Source organism: Xiphophorus couchianus, chromosome 5 (assembly GCF_001444195.1).
Source record: "Xiphophorus couchianus chromosome 5, X_couchianus-1.0, whole genome shotgun sequence".
NCBI lineage: Eukaryota > Metazoa > Chordata > Actinopteri > Cyprinodontiformes > Poeciliidae > Xiphophorus > Xiphophorus couchianus.
In genome coordinates, this window is record NC_040232.1 from 1,096,353 (window position 1) to 1,114,099 (window position 17,747).

The window sequence follows — 17,747 nt, forward strand, 5'->3', positions numbered from 1 at the left end:
CACAGCAGCTTCTAGAAACCACGTTTCTCTGAAATCACACTGACTGACTTCACACATCTGCAGGCCCAATGGGGGAACAGAACCCGACCTTCTGCAACGTAGCACACAGGCCCAGAAGAACCGGTCCGGTCATGGGCATCTGAAGGTCAAAGGCAGTTACTCACATTTTAACTGTAAGAAACAAAAACATGAAGCCACATGGAGGCGTTACATCGTTTATTTACAGATACATCTCAGAATGACATCAGCGGATACAGAGGCACCTCCAGAACCCAGTGGGGGGCAGCAGAACCCAGTGGGGGGCAGCAGAACCCAGCACAAGGTTCTGTAAGGGATCGGTTGCGGCTGACATTAACAGGTCAGAGAGTCTCTGGGCAATGAGGACAGAAACCTGGACGGCTGAGATGGACTTGAGGCATCTTGTTCTGATCCAGGAGTTCCTGACCCGGCTCCACAGTAACAGAACTGGACCGGTATACTGGGTTCTGAGGAAGTTCCATCTGGGAAGCAGCTGGATCCAGACCCGGGTTCTGGAGCAGATTCTGCCATAGCTCAGGCAGAACCAGGGTGGTCAGTGAAATGTACCTGGTTCTGTTTTTTCTGACCCATAAACTCTCTGACCTGGAAACTGGTTCGGTCCGGTTGGTTCCTTCCAGTTTGTGGCTCAGTAGCTGAATGAAAAGAACTATCAGAACACGGCTGCAGAATAATACCAGATCAGAACATTTACAGTATTTACATCCAGGCTGTGGTCCAACGTTCACAGAACCAATCTCTGGGCTTCTCCAACCAGAACCAACCAACCCATTGACCCGGTAAGGTCCGATTGACTCGCCTTCACGTTCTGATGGAACTGGACCCAAGCAGCAGAATTCTGGACAGGAGCAGCAGAGTTTCAGGTCCGTTCTGCAGGTCCGGTTCTTAAGCAACCACTGGCCCAGTTCGTCCTACAGACTGAAACTTCTGAGCACGCTCAGTAGAGACGTTTGTTTCATCCAATCAGATGATCACCTGCAGTCACCTGACCTGGGCTGGAGCAGAAACACCTGGAATCCACAAATTTATCAAGCTGAGAGACGAGTCCAGAGACATTAACTAGTCCAGAGACGTTGACGAGTCCAGAAACGTTAACGAGTCCAGAAACGTTAACGAGTCCAGAGACGTTAACGAGTCCAGAGACGTTAACGAGTCCAGAAACATTAACGAGTCCAGAAACGTTAACGAGTCCAGAAACGTTAACGAGTCCAGACACGTTAACGAGTCCAGACATTAACTAGTCCAGAGACGTTAACTAGTCCAGAGACGTTAACGAGTCCAGAGACGTTGACGAGTCCAGAAACATTAACAAGTCCAGAAACGTTAACGAGTCCAGAGACGTTAACGAGTCCAGAGACGTTGACGAGTCCAGAGACGTTAACGAGTCCAGAGACGTTAATGAGTCCAGAGATGTTAACTAGTCCAGAGATATTAACTAGTCCAGAGACGTTAATGAGTCCAGAGACGTTAACGAGTCCAGAGACGTTAATGAGTCCAGAGATGTTAACTAGTCCAGAGATGTTAACTAGTCCAGAGATATTAACTAGTCCAGAGACGTTAATGAGTCCAGACACGTTAACGTGTCCAGAGATATTAACTAGTCCAGAGACGTTAACTAGTCCAGAGACATTAATTAGTCCAGAGATGTTAATGAGTCCAGAGACGTTAACTAGTCCAGAGATATTAACTAGTCCAGAGACGTTAATGAGTCCAGAGATGTTAATGAGTCCAGAGACGTTAACTAGTCCAGAGACATTAATTAGTCCAGAGATGTTAATGAGTCCAGAGACGTTAACTAGTCCAGAGACATTAACTAGTCCAGAGATATTAACTAGTCCAGAGACGTTAATGAGTCCAGAGACGTTAACGAGTCCAGAGATGTTAACGAGTCTAGAGATGTTAACTAGTCCAGAGATATTAACTAGTCCAGAGACGTTAACGAGTCCAGGGACGTTAACGAGTCCAGAGATATTAACTAGTCCAGAGATATTAACTAGTCCAGGGACGTTAACGAGTCCAGAGATATTAACTAGTCCAGAGACGTTAACTAGTCCAGAGACGTTAACTAGTCCAGAGACATTAACTAGTCCAGAGACGTTAACGTGTCCAGAGATCTTAACGAGTCCAGAGACGTTAACGAGTCCAGAGATGTTAACGAGCCCAGAGACGTTAACGAGTCCAGAGATATTAACTAGTCCAGAGATGTTAACTAGTCCAGAGACGTTAACGAGTCCAGAGATTTTAACGAGTCCAGAGACGTTAACGAGTTGAGTTAACGAGTCCAGACATGTTAACAAGCTGTGATTTTTAACAAGTCCAGACCTGGGCAGTGGGGAGCCCAGTGGAATGAAAAACATTCCTCATCCTCCAAAATAAAACTCTCAGGAGAAACTGTGAGGAGCAGCGGTCCGTGTGGCCACGCCCACCTGTGATGTCATAGCAGAACACCTGAAAATTTGCTGTGGTCAGAGCCCAACTGGATTCAGTTAACACTTCCTTAGTTCACCTCCACCAGGGGGCGCTACCTACACAAAGCATCTACAGACAGGTGAGTCTGTCCACCTGAGGTCCAAAGTCGCACAGCCGGTACCGGCGGCTCACACGGAGGATTCACGGGCCGTTTTGGATCGGAGCGCGCCGGCCCGGCTGAGGAAAGGGAAGGCGGTTCCGAGGCAGCCGGAGGCGACGGTCAGACCCAGGCTGGCCCAGGCGCAGCAGATGGACCAGCCATAGCCGTGGTCCACGTCGGACGGGAGACCATAGATGAAGGGCGGGTTCCTGGAGAGGTCGTAGGTCACGCTGGCTGCATACGTGCACAGAGAAATGGTGCAGAAGATCCCTGAAGACAGAAGCAACGCTGGGTCAGGACACACAAAGGATCCTGGGTTCTGAAAGCAGAACATGAACCAGTAGAACCTCAGTGGGTCAGAACCTCAGGACTTTCAGTGAATCAAACAGAACCGAGACCCAAACAGGAAGGTCTTCCTCCTGGCTGGAATCACACCTGCTGCTTAGCCGCCGTCCGGTTCTGGTTCTGAACAGATCACTCTTTAATGGACCGTGTATAATCGTATCTGTGGTTCTGTGTCTGGGTCGGATCGGTCCGGTGTGTGCTGCAGCGCCTGGCTGCCCCAGCAGGGGGCGCCCCCTACCTGCCATAAGGAAGAGCAGGCCGGAGACGTGCTGCGTCAGACTCTCCTCCCAGAAGAAGCCGACCGACGCCACGATGCTGCCGCACAGCAGGACGGCGGCCGCCATGCCCAGGAAGCCCGCCGTGATGCGCCGCAGATCTGAGGACACACACACAACACACACGTGTGTGTGTATACATATATATATATATATATATATATATACACATATTCCTTCTACGTATATATTTATATACGTATATAAATATATATGTATATATTTATATATGCATATATATATACACACACACACACACACACAGCAGTGAGCATCTGGACCTGTGCTGTCAAACTACATGAGCAGGCAGGAAGTTCTCAGAGTGCCAGGTTCTGGTTCTGGTTCTGGCTGAAGACCAGGAAAACATCTCTTCTTCAGTTTCTAATGTGTCTAATGAGGCTCAGAGACCCATAAATTGTTGCCGTGGTAACCGGCTCCTGCTCACCCCCCTCTGTTACATAACCACCCTAGGATGTTTCCATGGTAACTGGCAACACACAGTAAGAAGGAACTAAGGAGCTCCAGTACAGCCAATGGGAGGCTGACATCACTTGAGTGACATCACTCAGGTGATGTCAGCCTGCAGGTAACCTTCACATTGTGTGTGTGTGTGTGTGTGTGTGCCATGTATTTGAAGCATTGCAGGAATCATTTTCCTGTGTGTCAGGAACCTGTTGGTTCCTGTGGGGCCAAAGCCTACAGGAACCAACAGGAACTGAAAGTTACGTATGTAACTACGGTTCTATGAATCCCTACTGACCGCCAGAGGGCGGTGCTGAAAGCACTGAATGTTCCCTTCGCGCATGAGCCGATCGAGTAATAATATCAACAGAGTCACACCTGTGACATATCGGATGATCAATCAGAGGCTATATAGCCTGACGTCATCCAAGGCTCTGTTCCTACAGAATCTTCTCGCAAAATCCAAGGATTCTGAGTGACAGAGAATCTCTGGCGGTCATCCGGGATTCATAGAACCGTAGTTACATACGTAACTTTCGTTCTATTTCATCCCTACTGACCGCCAGAGGGCGGTGCTGGAAGCACTGAATGACTAATACCAGCGATGTCACAAGGAATCCTGAGCACATACCTCACTGAGAAGGCCCAGAGGACCCGTGTAAAAGAACCTGGTCCAGAGGATGGGAGGAGGCCACATTCACATTGTAAAATCTAGTGAACGTGCTTGGAGAAGCCCATGATGCAGCAGCACATATAGCTTCCAGTGGAACTCCTCTCCAGGCTGACCAGGAAGTGGAAACGCTACTGGTAGAGTGTGCCTTCACGCCGACTGGCTGGGGGGGGCGCCCTGCAGCGTAGGCATGGCAGATGACATCCACAATCCAATGGGAGAGATGCTGTTTGGACAGAGGACAACCTAATCTAGGGCCCTCATAACACAACAGCTGGTCTGAGCATCTTATAGCAGCAGTGGCTGCAATATATGCCTCCATTGCCCTCACTGGGCACAGTGACTCAGAACTATCACCAGTTTCCCTGACGTTGGCTGAAAACGCACCAATCTCAATGGCTGGTTACAATGAGAATGAGAAAACACTTTAGTGACAAACGTCGGGTTTGGGCACAAGGTAACACCAGAGCCATCTGAACTCCATTTGAGACATCATGGGCTGGCAGAAAGAGCATGTAGCTCACTGACCCTCTTAGCTGAGACAATAGCCAACAAAAAAGCAGTCTTATATGACAACCATTTGAGGTCCGCCTGAACCAAAGGCTCAAATGGAGGGTGGCACAGAGCACTGAGGACCAAGGACAGGTCCCAAACTGGTGCTCGTGGAAAAATTGGCAGGTGCAGTCTACGAGCACCATGCAAAAAAAGAGAAACCAGATTATGGCTCCCCACTGTACAGCCATCAGTGTCAGCATGACTAGATGATATAGCTACTACATATACCTTAAGCGTTGAAGGAGAGCGCCCCTTATCTAGAAGAGCCTGAAGAAACTCCAAAATAGTGGGTGCCGCATAGGTGACTGGATCATCATTACGGGCAGAACACCACCGGGAAAACAGACGCCATCTGTTTTCATATTGTTGACAAATGGAGAATGTCCTGGCACTCAAAATAGTGTGCCTGACGGGAGCTGAACACCCAGTCAGCTGCTGGTTAAGCCTCCCAGTGGCCACATCCACAGTCGGAGGCGTTGGGGATCGGGACGCCCTGTCCGACCCCCCAACTGAGACAGGAAATCCCTCCTGGCCAGAAGACACCATGAGACCCCGTGACACAGATTCCATAGAAGTGGGAACCATGGCCGTGCCGGCCAATACGGAGCTACTAGCAACATCCTGTGGCCCTCCTCGAGAACACTCTGAAGAGTCGGCCAAATCAGGGAAGGGGCGGAAAGGCATATAGGAGGACCCCGGGCCAAGGATGGCCCAAGTAACCGATGTTAGTTTGCCCAGCAGCTGCAGGAAGGCGATATAAGGAAGCTGCCTGCCCATCCTGAATCGACTCACCAGCTGGAGAATGTCGTCCACCCTCCGGACAGATGGCAGGCTGTCATGGAGGGAGAATCCAAAAGCAACCCAAGAAAAGTGGTTGTCTGCGATGGAAACAGACAGCTTTTCTCCAAGTTCACCTTGAGGCCCAACCAAGACACATGAGCAAGCAGGCGACTCGTATAACGAGATGCATGCTCTCGAGACAGGGTGCAGAGAAGCCAATCGTCGAGGTATGGCAGAACCTTCATGCCGCAGGCCTGCAGAGGAGAGAGGGCTGCCTTCATGCACCAAGTGAACACTCTTGGGGAAAGGGAGAGGCCGAACGGGAGTACACAGAACTGTCAGTGGCGACCCCGATAGGCAAACCTGAGGAAGTGGCGATGTTCCGCTGCAATAGGTACATGAAAGTACACATCTGTGAGGTCAATTGATGGAAACCATTCTCCGTTTGTCACAGCCCAAAGAATCTCTGCCATCACGAGCATGTGAAATGGCAGGACTTTTAAATACTGATCGAGTCCCCTGAGATCAAAAATGGGACGAAATCCGCCTGTCTTTTTTGGCACAAGGAAATACATTGAATAGTAGCCTCTGGGTTGCCGCAGAAATCCACTGCCTCGATTGCACCCTTGGCCATGAGTGCAGAATGCTCCTAGTCCAGGGCTTGAGCTTTCACCGGGTCGGTGATGACGGTCACTCTGACCCGGTGTGAGATGTGAGGCCGCCGTTGGAAATATAACCGGTAACCATGGGTCAGAGTGGCAACTACCCATGGATCGGCAGTGAGAGCAGCCCAGTAACTGAGCTGCTGATGAGAAAAATATCTGACGGCTGGCCTGGCCGCCTCACTTTCTCTCCCCACGACCCATAGGGATTCTGGGGGGGCGGCGACCAAAGTCTGTGGCCCGGGTGTGCCTGGTTGGTTGACGGACCGGCACACAAATGTCCCTACTGGGTCTCTGCTGTACCTCCCCTGGCACCTCTGGCACCACAGGAACGCTGCGGAGGGTCCTGCGGCATGTTTCAGTCAATGTGGACTGAGCCAGCCAGACTTGTCGGCGAGCCTGGACTAGAAAGGACATCACACGCCCAAGCTCTCTGGTCATGAATGCAAAGGCCTGAAGAACTGCGTTGCTAAAGCCGATAGCTGTATCTGCCCTACTGGTATTCTGAAAGGGCAACCATGAGGTGCGCCAAGGAATTGCCAAGGTGGCCGGCACGAGCTCCAACATTATACGCTTTACAGAGGAAGCAATCTGTAATGCGATATTGAGCCCACGGGCACCGAACATCATCACGCAGGGCTTCATCTGGGGACACAATGAGCGAGGCAATAGCAGGTTCGACCGCAGGCATATGATCCAAGCCTGCCTTGACCGAATCATGCATAGCTGCCAACACCCGACCATCTGTGGAGAGACGTGAAAAGGCTCTAGGGTCCTGCCAACAAGCATGCAACTCCCTGAGATACTCCTCTAATGGAGGGACAGAAAGGGAGTAGGGCCTTGTCCACGCCTGAAAAAGGCACTGCCAGGAACGGACTCCAGCACTTGCGGGACATCCAGCTGCAGCCATCTCAAGGCCATATGCATGATGTACTGCATGGAACTGTCACCTGAGCCACTAGCCGCACTCTGAGACGAAGAGTGTGAGCCAGTCTTCGAAGCGCGAGACGTCTGTGCCTCCTCCTCCTCATTCCCAAAGTAAGAGTCAGAGGCAGCCAAAGACAGCACATCGTCCTCCACAGATAACACTGGCACAGTTGGGAAAGAGAACCCAGTCATGGGAGCATCCACCTGAGGTGCCTGAAGAAGGGATTTCATCTCCACAGACAATCGTTCAACCCTTGTGGAAAGACCCCGATCAGATTTAGCTCGCCTCTTCTTAGGAGGAGCCACAGAGGTTGTGGTCTCAGTCCTGCGTTTAGAGCGCCTAGGAGTGGCCACCTGCCCAGAAGGTGGAAGGTCATTTCCACATTCAGGGCGTAACTGGGCCAGTCGAGCCACTTTCACTGCATGGAGCATGTAGCTGCAGTTCATGCAAGGATTTTCTGACAGGGCCTCAGCCAGGTGATCGTGCCCAAGGCAGACATGGCACAGGTCGTGACCATCATCTGCCTGAAGCACAGCCCCGCAATCCGCACAACAGTGGGAGCTAATCATGTCCAAAACTGAAGCGAGTCCAACCACAGGCAGACAGAGCAGACTACGATTGGGAGAGGGGGCGGAGAACGCTGCCGTCACCAATCACAATAAAAGAGCAAAATGAGGCTGACACCGTCAGCTATGTCCAGAATAAAGGGTGGAATAATAAAACTGGGAGAGGGGGCGAAAACGCTGCCGTCACCAATTAAAGAAACACGGAGGGGCAACACGTAGCCCAACCCAGAACTCCGAACAGGAGTCTTGCCAAAATTGGGAGAGGGGGCGAAAACGCTGCCGTCACCAATCAGTTAAAAATGGCAACAAAGGGGCTGACACCGTCAGCTAAAGGACGAAAAAAATAAAACTGGGAGAGGGGGGGAAAACGCTGCCGTCACCAATTAAAGCAGCAAACAAGAGTCAGGTGAGCCAAACACAAAACTAAGATCACAAGATCGGCTGAAATTGGGAGAGGAGGCGAGCAGCTACCGTCACCAATTACAGAAAAAACAGCAGACCAACGACAGGCAGACACGTTCCGCTACGTCCAGTATAGAATGAAAATCAAATCAAGATTGGGAGAGGGGGCGGAGAACGCTACCGTCACCAATTAAAGCGAAATGTCAAATCTTAGAAAGGCTAACACCGTTAGCTAAGCTCCAACATGTGTACAAACACAGTGGTTATAAGCTGCGAATTGGGAAAAGAGGCGCAAATGCTGTCATCTCCAACAAACAGTACCTTGAACGAAGATCCGTCTCAGCGCTAGGAGGGCGACTGGCTACTCCGGCCAACTGGCAGTCGGGCGTCCAACGACGGAGAAAGATCCAGAAATCCAAAAGGCCGATGCCATACAAAGCGAACCGCACGTGAGAAGAAAAGAGGAACAGAGCATCGGGTGACGTCAGGCTATATAGCCTCTGATTGATCATCCGATATGTCACAGGTGTGACTCTGTTGATATTATTACTGAACGGCGCATGCGCGAAGGGAACATTCAGTGCTTTCAGCAACGCCCTCTGGCGGTCAGTAGGGATGAAATAGAACTACAGGAGCCTACAGGAGCCTACAGGAGCCCACAGGAGCCTACAGGAACCTACACGAACCATCAGGAGCCTACAGGAACCATCAGGAGCCTACAGGAACCAACAGGAGAATACAGGAACCCACATGAACCAACAGGAGCCCACAGGAACCTACAGGAACCAACAGGAACCAACAGGAGCCCACAGGAGCCTACAGGAACCTACAGGAGAATACAGGAACCCACATGAACCAACAGGAGCCCACAGGAACCTACAGGAACCCACATGAACCAACAGGAGCCCACAGGAACCTACAGGAACCCACATGAACCAACAGGAGCCCACAGGAGCCTACAGGAACCTACACGAACCATCAGGAGCCACAGGAACCAACAGGAGAATACAGGAACCCACATGAACCAACAGGAGCCCACAGGAGCCTACAGGAACCTACACGAACCATCAGGAGCCACAGGAACCTACAGGAACCAACAGGAACCAACAGGAGCCCACAGGAGCCTACAGGAACCTACACGAACCATCAGGAGCCACAGGAACCTACAGGAACCAACAGGAACCAACAGGAGCCCACAGGAACCAACAGGAACCAACAGGAGCCCACAGGAACCTACAGGAACCAACAGGAACCAACAGGAGCCCACAGGAGCCTACAGGAACCTACAGGAGAATACAGGAACCCACATGAACCAACAGGAGCCCACAGGAACCTACAGGAACCCACATGAACCAACAGGAGCCCACAGGAACCTACAGGAACCAACATGAACCAACAGGAGCCCACAGGAGCCTACAGGAACCTACACGAACCATCAGGAGCCACAGGAACCAACAGGAGAATACAGGAACCCACATGAACCAACAGGAGCCCACAGGAGCCTACAGGAACCTACACGAACCATCAGGAGCCACAGGAAGCCACAGGAGAATACAGGAACCAACAAGAACCAACAGGAACCAATAGGAACCTACAGGAACTGTTTTCAGGTTCATATTAGAAATGAATGGAAGTCAATGTTTAGTCCCTGCAAACATACAGAAACAAACATACAAGTGTGTGTGTGCGTGCGTGCGTGTGTGTGTGTGTGTGCTTACGCAGCAGGTGCCACTCGTCCTGCTGGATGGTCCTGGTCAGGTTCAGAGGGATGTTCCTTAATCTGATTGGCTGAGAGAAGTGGTACTTCACAGCCGTGCAGCGATCTGCGATACCTGCAGACACACAGGTGAGACACACCTTTGATGATGTCATCAACCAGCAGAAGCGCCCTAATAACCTGCCAACCATCAGGGTCAGAGTGGCAGGTGCATCATGGGAAATGTAGTGATGCGGCATGGCTTTAACTTGACTAATGGAGGCTGATGTAATCTGTGGTTCTGGTTCTGTCAGGTCCAGAGTGGGTCAGAGCATTTGGTAGGACCCAGTCTGCTGGTCTCAGGTCAGCAGGACCCTGGTTCTGATCCGTCCTGGCCCACCGCTGTTGGGTCGGGTCAGAGGTCAGCATTATCCAGCTGCACGTCTTCAACACCTGGACAGGATCTGGAACCCAGATCGTTCTGGAACCTGCGTCTGGACCGCTGGATGTTCTTCTAAGAGTTCTACAGGAGTCCAACCGGGATCAGATCCAGAACCCGAACAAACCATCCAACCAGAGGAAGCTCTAGGGAAAACCGGGTCACAGCAGGAGGCTGGAGGAAAGCTGCAGGTGGTGTGTCCAACAAGAACCAGAAGAACCAGAACCAGCAGAACAAAAACCAGAAGAACCAGAACCAGCTCTCAACTGCTGACACCATGGACAGGTTGCCAGTCCCACCAGTCCTCCCAGTTCACTGGTACCGGCAGGTATTGGGTTGAGTCCAAACTGAGCTTCTTCTCACTCCAGTTCAATTTCAACACAGACTGATGACCTCATGACGTCACCAGGGGACCTTTGACGTCCTCGCAGTCAGCTTTCTGTTCTATGACCTCCTGTGATGTCATCAGGGGTCACACCTACAGGAAGCTCAGGTGTCTGAACGGAACATCCGCAGCAGCAGATCACGTGATTAAACATTGCCATCCATCCCTCATCGGTGGTGCATTTATCAGTGTGTGTGTGTGTGTGTGTGTGTGTGTGTGTGCGCGCGCGCGCGCGCGCGCGGTTCACGCACCCCGGTCGATCAGCTTGTCGATGTCCGGGTCCAATCCCTTGAAGTAGCATTTCCTCCAGAGGCCGGAGTGCGTGGAGAACAGCGGCCTGCCGCACTCCGTCTCCAGGATGCCCATCCCCAGGATGGCCCGCCAGTTCTCCAGCAGCTCCTCCTCCCTGCTGCCCACATGCACGGGCTTCATCAGCGCCACGTCCCGCTGCCGGGCCGCGGCGCCGCCGGTGTCCACCAGCGGCAGGTGGTAGATGGGCATCTCCCGGTTCTTTTGGTCGTTGGAGTCGGAACCGTCGCAGTTCTGCTTGTGCCTGCGGGTGTCGGTCTGGTACCAGTGGTCGGTGGAGATGGCGGTGACCAGCAGCAGCAGGGACAGCGAGCTGAGCGCCAGGCTCACCGCGGACACCTTCACCGTGATGGGCCGCGCTCTCTCCATGGCCGGCAGCTGGACCGAACCGGCGGCGGTTCTGCTGTCTGCGCGGGTTCCGTTACTGGACATGCTGAGCTGCCATCCTCCTCCTCCATCAGCTGTTCCCGGTTTGCCCTGGAGAGCGCGTTGTCATGCCGACTGGCCTCTGAGCTGCGTCAAGGTGCGTGCAGGTGGGCTGCTGCACCGGAAGCCGGCCCTTCACAATAAAAGCCCAGTGTCATTATTGTTCTAGAAACTTCCAGTGACTCCCTTCCTGCTGACATCAAAGAACCGAAGTAAACTTTGACCTACACCTGTCCAGGTGATGCTGCAACAACACCATCTGATGTCATCAACAGGTTCTAACCACCTGCTGGTTCTGAGTCCAGTCCAACAGAACGACAGTCCCTCTGATTACGCATCATCATGTTCAGTTAATCTGGATTATTCAGATTATTATTTAATTCTTTGAAGAGGAAAAAACAAAGTCATATTTTCAGAGACTGCGCCGCCTTTCTGCGTTAAGTTATAAAGTTTCAGACTAAATTTGGATTTCGCTCAGAGCAATAATCCCAGTTATTTAGAAATTAGAGGATTAATCTCCACATCCACCCTAAATCCAGCACCACTGTTTATCCAACATAAACCCAATTTCAACTATTTCCTTATAAAACCCCAGAAGAAATAATGAATCATTAAATCACTGTCTGGATGTCCTTCATCACAAACTCATCTCACCTTAGGGTGACCATATTTTACTTTGGGGTAAATCCGGACAACCTGCAGCGGGGGGGGGGGGGGCAGAAAGTCTAAGAGCGGGAAAACTACATACATTTCCGCTTTCGCATGTTGTTTGCAGGGCTGCCCGCACTGACGCGGCTGAGGGATAAGGTGACACGCAACGCCGTGCGCAGTGCCCTACGATGCACTGTAAACTATGTAATGTGTTTTGAGGCAGTTGACCAAAATCCCGGACGATTTTTAAATTCCCCCCGGACATCTTTTTAGGTCTGAAAAGTAGGACATGTCCGGGAAAAAGAGGACGTCTGGTCACCCTAACCTCACCTGGTCAGGTGTTTCAGAAGCAGCAGGTACCAAACCTGGTAGAATCCGTCTGGATTTCCAACCTGCAGCTGTTTCCGGTAACCTGGTTTCCATGGTTACCGCAGCACTGAGACTGGCCTAGTTAAAGGTCTAGTTTATCCATATAAACACAGACGGTGGAAGAACCACAGATCTGGTTCTGATCATGTTACTGAACCGACTGGAGAACTGGGTCAGACTTTCCAGTCCAGAGCTCAACTGGTTCCAGTCCAACCTGAAGAACTGGGATTTCTGTTTCAAGAGGTCAGAGGTCACATGTGGGGTTCCCAAGGTGGATCCTGGAACCCTCGGATTCTACACCAATCTGTTCTACACCACCTAGTTCTACACCACCCGGTTCTACACAACCCGGTTCTACATCACCCGGTTCTACACCAATCTGTTCTACACCACCTAGTTCTACATCACCCGGTTCTACACCACCCGGTTCTACACAACCCGGTTCTACATCACCCGGTTCTTCAGTACTTCACTGGTTGTTTATAAATCACTCAGCGGTTTAATAATTTATCGTTGGGACTAAATGGAAAGTTTCGATTCTTTGTTCTGTTGCTGAAATGTGATCAACAAATAACATTTGATTGATTGATAGCTAAATATTCATCTCCAAACTAGTCAGTTAGCTCAGAGCTACATGTTTAGCCAAAATAGAAATTTACTTTGAGATAGGTGGAGGGAGGGGGACTTTCAAAATAAAGGCTGAGCCAATTCCTCCATAAGTCCTGCTGGTGAGATGCTGAAGCATCTCGACTCGTTCTGTTTTCAGCTGAACGATGATGATTGGAGACATGACGGTTTATGAAGACCCATCTTTTTATTTTGGTGGTCCACTTCCGGTTATCAGCAAGTGATTTAGTGTCAAATCTAAATATTTGGCTCAGAGATGAATAGGGCTAGCACAGGCACCTTAATGAGCAGGTGATATAATCCAGTGGTTTTATTTTGAAATTCGGTTGTGAAGGAAACTCCAGATTAGCGCTGAGTCTGCAGATCGATGGAGGGATTAGTGGGTGGGGGCGTCCGGGTGTGTTTTCTTGTTGGAGAGAGTCAGGGTCATGTGACTCGACTGGACTCATCTTCGTCCTTGTCAGCTTTATCTTGTTTCTGTGGCGACCGGGTGACTGAGGCCTCCTGGGAAATCTCAGGTGAATGCTTCTGCCGTCATCCCAGGAAGAAAATAAAAGCTATGAGAGCGATCAATAATTCAGGAGCGTCCCTGCTGGCCTCTGCTGCTTCCTGTAACTCAACACCTCCCCCCAAACCCGACCAGATAAAACAGAACCGACAGGAGCTTCAAGAACAGGAAGTGAGGAGAAAACCCCACACTCTCCAAAATAAAACAGGAATCTACTAAAAGCAGGAGGCTTTGAAAACAGGAAGCTCTACTGGACACAGGGGCGCCGCCAGAAATCTTGGGCCCCATGACAAAAAAAATAAATTTCTTCTGTCTATTTGACCCATAAAAGGCGTCAAATTTTAAAGGTTTGCAACGGCCTCGCTTTCTTTGGATACTAGCACAATATTTACTTCTCATGAATTTTACATGCAACAGTCTGCATGCTGTTTGCAAGTAGGCTGCTTACATTTTTTTAAATTAGTTTTAGATTACTGAAATGTCTCTCCCCAGGAGGAACCTCATTCACTCACTGCTAAATGTGCTAATAGTGGAAAAACAACTTATTACAGGAAAAAGGTTTATCTGCTGTCACTGGTAGCTATGCTAACTAGACTGAGCATTTACAACAGGCTGCGCGAGCTATAGCATAGCACAGAGCGATGGGGAGGAAAGATGAGCAGCCACATGAGATTGTGATTGACAGCACTAAAACCCGCCTCGTTGCCTCTAATTGGTTGTTTCTAGAGAGCACTGGGAGAAGGCAGAGGAAGTCATTTTTTCACAAATCATCTCTCATGCCATACTTCGACAACATAATGACAGTTTGAAAAAATATGTTAAAAAATATGTATTTTCTATAAAAGTTACATAGTGCAGCTTTAATTTCACTCAGGAGAGGGCGTAGTAACATATCTATAATTTAAACACAAGTTAAGGTAAAACTGTTTTTATCATCATTATATAAAGGTTGTTTGAATTTCTGTCAGTAATAAATATATTGTTTTTGTTGCGTCATTATAAAAAGAACAAAGACAGAGAAATCCCTACAGACTCACTGGAATGATGCTAACTAGCTTGTCATTGGACACAATGTTGCTCACCTTTTTCACTGGAACAGGGGTTAAAGGTTATGCTGGTATCGGGGTTAGAGCTGCTGCTGACTGACTCAGCTGTTGTTACATGGTAAAAGGTACAGGGACAAGTTAAATATATTAATATGTTAGTAACTTCTTTCCCCCTGAATTCATTAAATGCTAGTGAAATGGAGGCAAACAGTCGTCTGTAGCTAAGCTAACTATGCTAAATGGTTGATAATCTCACACAGTCTACTCACCTCTCGGAGAAAAACTGGGTTACAAATTGACACTCTTGTCTTTTTCTCTCTCCCTCTCTCTATTTTTTATTTTTTGAAAACCTGATTTTATTATTTTTCTTAGCAGCTTAGAAACTGCCACAGTCGTTCTTTTTTTTTATTGCAAACAAAGAACATATGTGAACAACATAGAACAGTAATAGTTACAAACAGATATAACATAAACGGGCTTTACAGAACATAGAACAATTATTTCTCAATGTCAAAATCAAATCGGTGCTCCAGGGTTGCAGTTCTTTAAGGGCAGTTATGATTTAATGGCTTTAGCATTTGAGCTGATTTTTAAGGATTCTAAATAGATATTAATAGAAGATAATAAAATCTGGAAATTAGGTTTTTGTTGTAAATGTTTGGAGGTGTGAATATGATATTTACCATAAATAATAAAAAAGTTGACAACATATAAAAATTCTGTTTTGACAAGATCACATTTCTCCATCCCAGTCCTTCATGTTTTCCACTGACTACTGCTGAACACCGTCACCAGGAACAAACCATTTCATGCAGATCCAGGGGGGTCCAGGGCAGGCCCAGCAGCATGGGCGGGCATTGAGGGGCATTGAGGTTCATTGGCCGCCCACAGAGTCAGCCGTGCCCCCCTGGACTTCAAGCTGTTTGTTGTTTTTACCTATAAGTGGCCAACTGTCTGTTATTCCTGTATGGATTTGATACAGTAGGGGCTTCCGCACTTCCCATATCTGTGTCCTCTGTCACTGTTTTCAGCAGTCGGCTATTTTTCCGAGCCGCCTTTAAACGCAACATGAGCGCCAAGATGCTGCACACCTGTGCAGAGCTGCTCAGGTGTGTTAGAATCACAGCAGCAAACCAGCAAAACGCAAAGAACTTTGGACAGTTTTCCCCCCAAAGTAACAGAGTGAGTTGGGTAAAGCTGTTCAATACAGCTAATGCTAGCTGAAAAATGACTAGCTAATGCTAGCTGAAAAATGACTAGCTAATGCTAGCTGAAAAATGACTAGCTAATGCTAGCTGAAATATGTAATAGCATTGGCCTCTTTAGAGGTGAACAAAGGTCATAACATCTCCAGTTTGGTGTAAATCAGATGGCTCATGTATGATTTAGAGACAACCGTATGCAAACGGCGAGGGATTGAAATTCGCCATGCTGCCACGCCCACATGGTTCAGTTCCTCCCTGGTGGTGGTAACTTCCTCTTCAGCAGGTCGATGTTCTTCTAATGAGTCACCGTTGGATGCAGCCGAGTTAAACCCGGGCCTCCACTTGGGACACCACTGGTTAGAGATTCATCATCATCTTATTGTATGTCACTTGGCTCAGGTTTAAACTTATATGAATGAAGAGAAAAAGACCGAAACTACAGATGACTTCCTTTTGGAAGGGGGCGGGGCTAAGGTGATGTCACCAAATGACCATCTAAAACTGATCAGGATTGGAAATCCTGTCAGTTTCATTCTGATTAGGTGAAAATGGTCAGACAGAGACCGTTCACAGTAAAACATGACATTTCCCATTAGCAGGGGGCGTGGCTTAAGTGATGTCATCATTTGACCACTGGGCATTGTGGACAAGCCTAACAAATACAGCACATAATATTGTTTTGTGAAAGAATCTATTCCACTTGATTGATAGAATAGTCATGAGACTCCAGTCCGGGTTTTACTCCCCACAGCATGCTGCATGCAGAATAGGGTTACGGCAAGAAGGACCTCTCTGCAGCAAACAGGAAGGGCGGGACGGACCGCTGTCAGTCTCAGACCTTATTTGGAAATGGGACCGTTGCACTCCGGAAGTGAAGGGGGCGCTATTTCCTATATTATCCATTTCTCCCGTTTTTATTTTCTTTTGAAATCTGTGATATATTTTCACCTTTAGGAAGGATTTTCACTCTCAGCATGTTTTTGAACTTCTCTCTTTAATTTACTTCAGCTCAGCTCACAGTTTTTAACAGATTCTGTAGCTTTCTGTGAACTTCTAAATCTGCTCCTTAGTGGCATCTTTTCAGGTCTGATACTGCCTCTAGTGGCGTGGTGATGGTAACACAACTAGTCTAATTACATTACTAAATCAGAGACCACAACGTCTTTATTATTTATTATTAATTCTGGCATTACTGGAACCTTAAAAGATAAAGTTCCTCACAAAACACCATACATTTTCATTTCCTTTAGGAAGTAGAGCTAATTTAATGACATAAACAAAACCTGAAAGTGTTTCCAGTTTCACTCGATGGCCAACCTGTTGAAACTGTGGCTAATTTTAAATACCTCGGGTCAAACCTACAAATTACAGTAAAATACTGCTACTTCCGGTGGGCCCCGGAAGTAAGATTAATAATCGTTTCCACAGTAACCCTCCCAGGAATAAAGTGGATAAACTAAAACATTGCTGTTTGTGACAAAAAATGTACCGTGTTTCTTTTGTTATATTTTTCACCCATAGATGTCGCCATTTTTTCCACCTACTGGGTCCAATTAAAAAGGCTAATAACGTTGCTCTTAGTTGGACCATTAGACGTCATTTACCCAGAATACTTTGCAGCGTGACTAATGTGGCAATGTTCGTGTGACAATATTTTATTAAAATTTATAAAAACTAAATAAACTACAGATGTATTACTGTATAGTTTTTACATCTACAATAAATATTTCCAAAATAAAGTTGATTATTAGAAATAATTGTGGATCCTTTAACATCCAGCTCCACCCAGTTGGACCAGAACCTCCACCAGACCCAGAGCAGCTCAGGTTCCACCGG

The 17,747-nt window shown here is 48.5% G+C and overlaps 1 protein-coding gene across 2 annotated transcripts; it reads right to left on the reverse strand.

Moving 5' to 3' along the window:
• Positions 1-201: 201 nt before the first annotated feature.
• Positions 202-11,582, reverse strand: tmem178a (transmembrane protein 178a). Of its 2 annotated transcripts, XR_003595625.1 has the most exons (5): positions 11,022-11,582; positions 9,969-10,082; positions 3,189-3,326; positions 1,737-2,875; positions 202-1,579 (listed from the first exon to the last, which is right to left on the reverse strand). XR_003595625.1 is itself a non-coding variant. In XM_028018635.1 (4 exons), the coding sequence occupies exons 1-4, from the start codon at positions 11,509-11,511 to the stop codon at positions 2,634-2,636; spliced, it is 984 nt and encodes a 327-aa protein (XP_027874436.1). In that variant the 5' UTR covers positions 11,512-11,582; the 3' UTR covers positions 202-2,633. The 2 variants fall into 2 exon arrangements, 1 of the variants encoding a protein (XP_027874436.1); XM_028018635.1 differs by having other exon boundaries at positions 202-2,875.
• Between the last annotated feature and the right edge of the window lie 6,165 nt (positions 11,583-17,747).